The following is a 10,240-nucleotide window of genomic DNA, read 5'->3' on the forward strand; positions in this document are numbered from 1 at the left end:
TGAATGGTGCTTCCAAAGCAGGGGTGAGGAGCGGAGGGCGGGACAAGGGTGGCAAGGATGGGCTGCATGGGCATCACACTGGCTGGCTTCCCCCCCACCTTTCCCCTCATCACCTCTCCCTACACAGGGCCCAGGGATTACAGTCAGACCTGGCGCCGGAGGGCCACTCCCACTGCCCAGACAACAGCCTCCTCTTTATTAAAAGGACATCATGGGACATGGAACCTGTGTCCTGCTGAAATACTTCCCCTTGGTGAGGGAGGTAGCAACCCTCGAAAGGAAACTTCTTTTACGGGGCTGTGATTTCCTGAGGATACCACACTCTGGACGTGCCCAGTGGCTCAAAAGGAATTAGGAATTTGCAGTTGGTAGTTGTATTTGTTTTTATTTTTGTAACACAAACAGGGAGAGAGGAGGCACAGGGGCAGGGCCCAGCAGCATCCGAGGAACAGCGTCTGCGGCCTACGTTCCTACGTTATTTGTTTTCAAAAGGCAGTTCTGAGGTCCGTGTTTCAGGAAACTCCCGAGGCTGTCAATCTCCGTGCAAACAGCTTAAAATAAAAACCTCCGGTCTGTTCACCACAGGAGGATCCAACTCAAAATGCAAAACAAGCCTGTTTGGAAAGCGCCCGCCCTTCAAACAAGAGCGAGGGCCTTAAAGACATATTAAACACAGAATCTTCCAGGAATCGAGTCAGCTGTGGCTTCACAAAACCCAAAACACCAAATAACATATCCAACTGTAGAACTGCTGGCTTTAAAAAATAAAGGGGGGGGGGTGTCTTTATGCAAAAAGGATTACAGAATGACAGGCAGGGAGGGAGGGGGATTTGTCCCCAGCACCTGCCTCTTCTTTTTGTTCTGAACACACTCCTGAATCCGGAGCAGAAGCACAGCTTCCAGGAGAGGCAGCAGATGCTCAGTGGCAGCTCAGTCTCTGGGGACCAGGGGACGCTCACTGTTTGGCCGCCTGTCTGCCCGGCTTCTTTTCCGGCTGACCTCTGCCTGTGCCTGGGATCCCACCTCGGCCCCGGCCACCAAACACACCTGTGAAAACAAGGGGGGTGGAGGGTGGGGCAGTGCTGCAGCAGAGCCAGGTCTGGAAGTCCAGCTAAGAATGTGGGATAGTGCTCCAGAAAGTTCTCAGTATTGACAAGGGACCAGCTCCCAGGAGGTACAAGGGATGGCAGGGAGGACAGAGGTCAGCTCCCAGTCACACTGAGGCTTGGGACAGGCTTCCTGGGAGAGGGCCTGGGGCCAGGGTAGGAGGCAGTCATCAAAAGGACAAAGCCAGATGGCTTCCAGGAGGAGGGGAACAAGAGCCAGACAGGGACAGGACTTGGGGGGAGGGGCACAGGCCCCCAGCTCTTAGGACCCAGGCTTCCCTTTTTCCAGCACCACCCACATCCACTGGCCCAGGAGAGAAACATCTGGGAGGTTCTGTGTGTCCAGCCTGGGGACGGGGATATGGGAGCTCCCTGCCCTCTAAGCTCTGCTGGCCAGTGATGGGCTGTGTTTCTAAGACATTTTATGTGGAGCCCGGGGTGGGAGCTGTGTAGGAGGTCGAGTAGTCAGGGACAGAACACAGGCCCACCCGGGGAGGTGCCAGAAGGACCAGGGCAGCGTGGGGACACAGAAAGGTGCCCCCAGGCCCCCTTCCACCACAAACGTGAGCGGGCCCTCTCGGCATTGAGGCCAAAGCCTGCAGAGGCCGCCGCTCCCCACCTCTCAGGGGCAAGCCCAGCTCTGCCACACAGGGTGAGATTTCCACCTGCCGCTGAGGGCCCAGGGAGAGCGGCCCAAGCGATCGCTCCTCCCTCCGTCCCTGCTCCTCTGGGCAGCTCACTCAACAGCGGTGGCCCCCAGCACGGAGAGCCCGCCCTCAGGTGTGGGAAAGGCCCTGCTCACCCCAGGCCCTGGCACCCCCTCCACCTGGAGTGCCCTCTCCATCTCCTCCCTCCACCTCACTCCTGACCATCACAAGAGCCGCCAGGCTCCGGGCCGACTCTATCCTTCCTGGCCCTGCCTGTGAGCCCCTGGGGGGCGGGGGCGTGTGTGTACCTAGGCCTGGCACACGGAAGGCCCCTACAGATGGAAGAGACAAAGCCAGGGCCCTCCAAGAAGAGGAGTGAGCGGGGGAAGGGTCTGCAGATGGCGTCTGGGTTCAGGCCTCAGCTGACTGCACAACAAATCAAATGTTAAGCCAGATTTATAATCCCAGGGTTGGGGGCAGGGGGAGGGGAGTCCATCAAAAAGTCATGAACTGGGCCTCACATAAAGGAGAGACCACAGGGAGGAGTCTTGCGCCAGGCCTCGAGCTGGGGGCCCCCGACTCCATGCAGAGGGGTAACTGAGGCCGGGGAGGTGCCTCACCGTGCCCGGAGCACCTGCCAGGACACACAGGTGGGCATATGGCGAGGGCTCAGGTCCCAGGTCCGCACAGGCCCCGTGTCAGCCTGCTGGGCCGGACCCAGGGTTCAGGGAGCACCGATGGCCGCTGCAGGGCAGAAGGGCCCGGGGGAGGGTGGGGGTGGTCAGCACTGCCCACAGGGACCGCGGACGCTCCCTGGGCCAGGGCAGGCAGCAAGCAGCAGCCGCCGCACCAGGAGAGCCCTGTGAGTCATCACCCCCAGCTCTGCGTAGGGGGCTCCGAGCCAGGCCTGTGGCACCGTGACGGCACCACCCAAGAATGTCAACACCGGGACGGGCTGCTGCCACGTGCTGCGGCCACCCTCCGGCGGCAAGGCCCGGGCAGACCCCGTGGCCTAGCTGGCTGCAGGTGCCAGAGGCAATGAAGGGAGAGAAAGGCCTACCTCGCCCGGCGCCCCCCATGCCTCGGCCCTTCTGCTGCTTCTGCTGCTGCAGGCCGCCGCGGCCCCGGCCCTTGGCCACCACCTCCTCCTTCACCATGTCGATGATCTCGTCAGGGATGCGCAGGTACTTGATGGTGCTGCCGCGGATGTAGCACTCGGGCATCCGCCAGAACTTGTCCCCGTCCTGTGTGATAGAAGGGGGAGTCTCGGATCTGAGGGGCTTGGGGGCAGTCCCTGCAGAGGGGGCGTGGTTGGCCAGGGCACATCTGTCCCTCATGTCCCCATGCCCAGCTGGGCCACAGTCCTAGCCTGCCTGCACCCACAACCACCCCTGCATGGTTCCCAGTCCTGGACTCGACGTGGGGCTGCCTTCCAGTGGCATCCCTTCCAGACCCTCGGTGCCCCTTTCTGCAGGAGGACTCAGGCGAGCACACGAGATAGCTTCCTCTTTCTTGACCTGTCCTGCAGCGTGGGAGGGGGTTTGTTACCTGCAGCCCGAAGCCTATGCACCAGGCACTGCCACAGCCCGGCCATAGCCCAGCCCCTCTACCCTACGGCCCCCAGCCTTCTAGAACCCAGCTTCTGGAAGCCTCTCCTCGTTCATCGCCGTACCTCCTGACAGACTCTGAGCTGGGTGTGGGCCTCTGTGTGACCGGTGAAGAGGGCAGGAGGGGGTGGTGAGGCTGGCCAGGGGCAGTAACCACTGATGGCAGTTTTTAGGGGAGCTAATTAAGGCTGGAGAGATTAGGAGGCTTGCAAAGTCACAGACTCCGGAGCAGTGCCAGTCCTGTGGGTCCTAGGACATCAACTGGCTCCCCGCCTCCCCCGCCATGTAACCTGTGACCAGCACAAGGCCTTGCTCCACACCCCCTCCTGCTGCCCTTGGGCGGGAGCCCAGGGCCTCTTCCTTCAGATTAGTCCTCCGGCCCCAGCCCTGGTACCCTGAGCCGGAAGTCCTGGTGGCCCTCTCCTCCCTGCCACCCCTAGAAATCAGACCACAACACTTCCCTGCTTAGAAACCAATCAGGGCCCCCCTGGCCTGAGGACAAGGTCCAAACTCCTCAGTGTGGCTCCCGAGGGCCTGAGATCCAACCCCACCCTGGCTGCCCTCTCTCAGCTCTGGATGACGTGCCTTCCAGACAGAAATTTCTGGAACACACAGTGGGCTTCTTGCCTCTAGCACTTCGCATGTGCTGTTCCCACTTCTCCATGGCTGGCTAACTCTGACCCCCTACAGGCCTTGCTTCACAGCCCCCTGGACCCCCCAGTCCTCACCACGACGCTTCTCGGCAGGGCCTGGGTCAGGCTGGCCTGGCCCAACAGAGGCACTCAACGGGACAAGTGGAAAACTAAGGGCCAAAAGGAATGTTTGAGGGCCGACTCTTCCCAGGAATGTGCACAAGACCCCTACCCGCCTGGGAACCCTGCAAGGTCTTGGGGCACTCTTTTCCCAGGAAATGTAGGCCGGGGGCCAAGTCCACGGGGGTGCAAAGTACAGCCCGACACACACGGAACGACTCCATGGCAGCCCAGGGCTCGGCCTTCCCTCAGCCAAGGACAGGCTGGGCTCAGCGCGCTCCCGGCAGGAACCATGGCGTATTCCGCGTTCCGTGGCCAGAGCCGAGCCACCTAAGCTAACCGCCCTCCAACCAACCCTAGCTTTCCAGTGCTTTCTCGGCCCCTGGGGGGTCTGCATCCTGCCCATGCTGCCTGCTGCCCAAGGGAGCTGCTGCTACCACATGCTTACGGATGGGGGTGCTGGGCAGCCCAGATGACACTGAAACTCACACCAGCCTTTCCTTCCAACCGGCAGATCACAGAGGGGGGACTGGCCAGGAGGAGCCCCATGTCCAATCTCCACTGGCTGTGGAGGGCGAGGCTGACGTTGCCGTGCGAACCGGCAGTTGCTTCCAGGCCCCAGCAGTGGACACGGCCCTCCCGGCCATGCGCTCGGCTGTGTACCGTGGCAGCGTCTGCTACAGCCACACCGGGACCACCCAGACACCTGCCGCCAGAGGAGCGGCACGGAAACCCAGAGCAAGCTTGTAGCAGAACACCTCCCGCCGCGCTCCATCACAAGAAGCAGGGCACAGAGCTGCACAGGTGAGGGGAGATGGTCACACGTACCAGTCTGCCTGCTGGGGCGTGAGCTGTCCAGGGGACAGGCCGGGGGTGAGACAGGCTGCCTAGTGCCCTGCTGTTCTCTGGGATCAAGACAGCCCCGTTCTGGCTGCCCCCCTGCATCTTCCTCCCCCGTAACAGAGGGGGCTGTGCCAAAAGGGGGATGGAGCCCGGAATCCAGGCAGCAGGAAAGCCCTAGCAGCCCCCAATAGGTTAGCAGTAGGTAGCCCTGCCTTCACCACTGTCATCATTCTCATTGCTCTGGGGGTCATCCTGAGGGCTAGGAAGGCCCATGATCCTAGACCCCCAGTCCTGGTCCATGCAGGGGTCCTCCTGACCTGGCACTTCCTGGTTTGAGGCCTTGGGAGGTAAACAAGTCTACTAGTCCAAAGGGCCACAGGGCTGCCCTCGCCCCCTGGTGGCCTGGACATCCCCAGGCTATACCACCCTGGCCCGCTTGGCAAGTGAGGTCCGTGGCCAGGACCAAAGGCAGCAGAGGCTGACCAGGAAGGTCAGGTTCGCCTTGGAGGCCACCCCCTACCGGTACACTAGGGATTTGTAGGCAGAAGTGGCCCCCAGGCCTAAGTCCTTCTTGTTTAGGACTGGCCCCAGGGGTGGGGGGATGGGGGAGCCACCCCAAAGGTGCAAAGTCCAGGGCACTAGGTGGCCTCGGAGGGCCACCCATGGGCCCTCTTCAGGCCTGGACCAGTCCCTCGGGCCCTGCCCTTCCTTTCTTTTTTTTTTTTAATAGTTTATTGTCAAATTAGTTTCCACATAACACTCAGTGCTCATTGGCCCTGCCCTTCCTAAGCCCGACTTTTTCCAGAGCCTCCCCTCCCCCCCCCCAAGCATGACCTGGCTGACATCATCCCACAAGGCCAGGGAGGGGCCTTCGCACCCGGGAGGGCGTGCTGAGGCTCTATAAGCTCCAGGTCCAGGTCCAGGTCCCTGTGGATACTCGGTGGCCACGCTGCCCCAGTCCCTATACCAGTCTGGCCCTGCCCGACCAGCTGGGCCAGAGGGGCCCCCGGCAGTGGGCGCAGACCAGGCGTGGAAGGGCACTCACCCTAGATGTGCAGATCACCTCCCGAAGGTTAATGTTCATCCAGTTGTCACAGCTCACCAGGTGTCCGTTGTAGGTCTCTCCATTTTTGAGTTCCACCAGCTGGAGACACACGGCCCCAGGTCAGCCATGGGCCCCGGGGAGGTGCAGCCTGCTTCCAAGAGCCACGTGACTATGGCCCGGGCCTCATTCTGTCATGTCCTGTGCACCTTCGGGGACCAGTGGCCACAGCACATGGTGCCTAGGATGGTCCCCACCTCGCCCCCACCCCCCACCCTCACTGGCCCAGCTTACAGGTGACATGTTTTGCTGGGCAGTGCAGACTTCTAGGATGAAACCAATTTTTTGTGCAAAGCACAAACAAAAGAGCAAACAAGAAACACAGCACATCGTTCTGAAAACAGGCTGACATTTAAAAAAGAATCAACTAAAAAAAAAAAAAAAAGAACCAAGTCAGATATCAAGTCAAAATAGACAAAACGGAGAAGCCACCCATGTGTCCATCACCAGCAGACAAATGGGCGCACAAGACGTGGTATGCTCATACAAAGGAGTATCACGTGGCCATAAGGGACGAAGCCCTAATACGTAATCAAATGTGGACGAACCTCGAAAAACATCACACGGAGGGAAAGAAGCCAAACTCAAAAGCCCACACAATGTGTGATACGATCCCATTGATAGGAAACATCCAGAACAGGCAGGTCCACAGAGACAGAAAGCAGGTTAGTGGTTGCCAGGGGCTGGGGGAGGGGGAGTCGCTAACAGGGATGGGCTTCCTTCTGGGGTGATGGAATTGTTCTGGAACTACACAGAGGTGGTTGTTTATAACACCGTGAATGTACAAAATGCCTGAGTTGTACGCGTTAAAAGGCTGAAATATAGGGGCACCTGGGCAGCTCGGTGAGAAGAGCATGTGACTCTTAATCTCGGGGTTGTGAGCTGGAGCCCCATGTTGGGTATATAAATTGCTTAAATGAATAAATAAAAACTTAAAAAAAGAAAAAAGGTTCAGGGGTGCCTGGGCGGCTCATTCAGTTAAGCGGCCAATTGTGGCTCAGGTCATGATCTCACGGTTCATGGGTTCCAGCCCCGCATCAGGTTCTGTGCTGTCAGTGCAGAACCTGTTTTGGATTCTGTCTCCCTCCCTCTCTCTCTCAAAAGTAAATAAACATTAAAAAAAAAAAAAAATCCGGCCTGGGGCCTGATCCCACAACACTTGAGATCATGACCTGAGCCGAAATCAAGAGTCGGACACTTAACCCACTGAGCCACTCAGGTGCCCCACAGTGTTTGACACTTTTTTTTTTAAGTTTTTAAATGTTTGTTTATTTTTGAAGGCAAGAGAGAGAGAATCCCAAGCAGGCTCTGTATTGTCAGCGCAGAGCCTGACACAGGGCTCGAACCCACGAACTGTGACATCATGATCCGAGTCGAAATCACGAGTCGGACGCTTAACTGCCTGAGCCCCCCAGGCGCCTCTGTGTCCGACATTTTTAATGAGCATGTATTCCTTTCACAAGCAGCAGAAGGAACACAGGTCCTGACACGTGAGGAGAGGGTTAGGAGAGCAGGTCGGCTTCAGCCGCTGCCCAGTGTCCCCGCCCCCAGTCCGAGGCTGACCCCCACTGAATCCTGCTGCCCCCCTCCCCCCCCACCGGCAGGGACTCACCATGGGATGGTTCTGGGCAGTCTTCAGCAGCGACAAGGGAAGCTGTAAGGCAAACAAAAGCACATGACTTGGGTGTCTGATCAGTGCCAAGGAGCCCTGGCCTCTGGGCCGGGCTGGGACTCGTGTCACAAATCTGCCAGCTCATGACAGCAGAGGAGCATGCACCCCTCACCCCCCACAGAAGACGCATTCTCCTGACTCTGCCCAGCCCCAGGACACACACCCACCTCCCAGCTTAGTAGAATCTTGAACACTTCCCTCCTGCCCAGTATCAGAGGCAGCAGCCACCCTTCTTGAGGCTGACCAAGGGCATTTCTTTATGACCCGTGCTGCACATATTCACACCCTTGACAGGAAAGGGCTTAGCCCTCCCCGCTTATCAGTAGCATCACGGCACACAGGTCCTTCTACTGGTGGCGTTTTTTGCTCAACTGAGGTCTCTGAGATGCATCCATGTTTATACACGCAGCTCTTTCACTTTCATCCTCAATGTGGTTACTGTCACCCCCGCTTTATAGAGGGGGACACTGAGGCTTAGAGACTGAGGCACTTGCTGGGCACTAGAAGCTAGTAAGAGATAGAGCCTGGCTTGACCCCATTTGCTGAAGGCAGTTCATGCCATGCCTCAACGGGCAGCCAGGCGGCTAGGAGTCAGCCTTGACTGAAGATGGCTATGTCCGAGTTAGGTTTTCAGAGACCACTCCATCAGGTAGGAGGAAGAAACAGTCCAGAAAAGAAATCTGTCAGTTACTCCCAAGTGATGGCATATAAATGATGCGATCTTTGAAAACTCATCCCCAAAGAGTCAGCTTTTGAGATACTTAAAAAAAAAAAAATCTGCTTTTTTCATTTTGGGCGCACAAATCACAACCCATATGGGTCTGGGATTCAGGGCCAGATGAAGGTTCTGGACCCAGGGTGCCCCGGAGACACTGCCTCACGGGAGTCAGGAGTTTCGCTGCCCCCCACCCCCCCGAAGCTCCATGCCGGGAGGCTCGGGCTCTCTGGGTGGTGGGAACTGGAGGCCAGAAATGGCCCTCAACCCCCACAGGGGGGCCCCCCCGGGAGAAAGGCTTGAGGGAGATCCCACATCCCACAGGCCTTCCCCGTGAAGAGCCACCCAGGGGAGGTCCAGCGGCGGCAGGAAGCCAGGCCCAAGCCCACTTCCTGTCCTGGCTTCCTGGAAGGGCAATAGAAGGGGCCACGTGGAGAAGGGGCAGCTGCTCAAGGAGGGCGGGCAGGCAGGGGCCCCAAGACTGACCACCTGCAGCTCCTGCGCTCTTACTTGGAATTCATCTGTGTGATGGTGCCCGGGGGCAGAGAGCCATGGAAAAGCAGGAGGCCCCGACTGGCACATGGGGGCCGCGCGCCCAGGTCGCCTTTTGCTATGGAGAAGCCTCAGGCTTCCCTGGGCAAGCCTGTCTTCTTGGGTCCAAAATGGGAATGTGGACCAGGGTGATGACACGCTCAGCTCTTCCTCCCAGGTTACCTGAGGGGTCAGGACCAAGTTGGCCCTGGGAGGCAAGAACGAAGATGGACTCAGCACTGAGAGGCAGACGGGGGTGCAGCCAAGGCCCCTCTAGATGAAGGACCAGTGGCCAGAGCAGGAGGGACCTTCCAGGGTCACATGGCAAGATCCTGGTGAAGCCCAGGCGAGTAAGCTGATGTCTGTCAGCAGGGGACCCACAGGGGTCCTTTTATGACATGCACGGTCTCTTTTTTTAATTTATTTTTTAATGTTTATTTTCGGGAGAGCGCAAGCAGGGAAAGGTCAGAGAGAGGGGGCTAGAGGACTGGAAGCAGGCTCTGCACTGAAAGGCTGACAGCAGCGAGCCTGATGTGGGGCTGGAACTCATGAACCATGAGATCACGACCTGAGCTGAGCTCAACTGACTGAGCCACTCAGGTGCCCCACTTTCTCTTTTTATTGTTTATTTATTTATTTTTGAGAGAGGGTGAGTGGGACAGAGAGCGTGAGCAGGGGAGGGGCAGACAGAGAGAAGAGAGAGAATCCCAATCAGTGCAAAGCTGGAACTCACAAACTGGGAGATCATGACCTGGGCTAAAATCGAGAGCCTGACACTTAATCGACTGAGCCACCCTGGCAGCTTCTGTGCCGGCAATGGCCTTTCCCTTGTCCCAGCTAACGGCAGCACAGCCCCGGAGAACCCACGACTTCGTTGACTGTCACGGGCAGTGCCCTAGTCACAAGGCAGCCGAGGAGACGTCTGGGACAAAGAAAGCCCGAACACCTGCTCCCCACACTCCTCTGCACATTTACTCCCCAGGCAGGTCACAAGGCCAAGCTAGCAGCGGCCAAACTGGCCCATTCTGTTTCTCACAAGCCACACCCATTTGTGCTGTACGACCTTTGCTCTTGTCCTTCCCCAGGGCTGGTGGCGGCTCACACATCACCTCTTCACTCTCTCGGCCAGGCCCTCATAATAACCTCATGTAGAGCTTGAGATTTCTACCTGGGCCACCCACTGCTGCTTCCATTACAGGACAGAGCAGCCTCTAATTATCTTGTTTATTGCGTCTCCGTGGCTAGACTGGAAAACTCGGAGGGTG

At 58.2% G+C, this 10,240-nt stretch overlaps 1 protein-coding gene across 1 annotated transcript; it reads right to left on the reverse strand.

Annotated features, from left to right (window-relative positions):
* Nucleotides 1-365: 365 nt before the first annotated feature.
* Nucleotides 366-9,041, reverse strand: LSM4 (LSM4 homolog, U6 small nuclear RNA and mRNA degradation associated). Its single transcript, XM_077777350.1, has 5 exons — nt 8,955-9,041; nt 7,670-7,711; nt 6,001-6,099; nt 2,814-2,997; nt 366-1,047 (listed from the first exon to the last, which is right to left on the reverse strand). The coding sequence occupies exons 1-5, from the start codon at nt 9,024-9,026 to the stop codon at nt 956-958; spliced, it is 489 nt and encodes a 162-aa protein (XP_077633476.1). The 5' UTR covers nt 9,027-9,041; the 3' UTR covers nt 366-955.
* Between the last annotated feature and the right edge of the window lie 1,199 nt (nt 9,042-10,240).

This window comes from Crocuta crocuta, unplaced genomic scaffold, assembly GCF_008692635.1.
Source record: "Crocuta crocuta isolate KB4526 unplaced genomic scaffold, BGI_CrCroc_1.0 scaffold77, whole genome shotgun sequence".
NCBI classification, from domain to species: domain Eukaryota; kingdom Metazoa; phylum Chordata; class Mammalia; order Carnivora; family Hyaenidae; genus Crocuta; species Crocuta crocuta.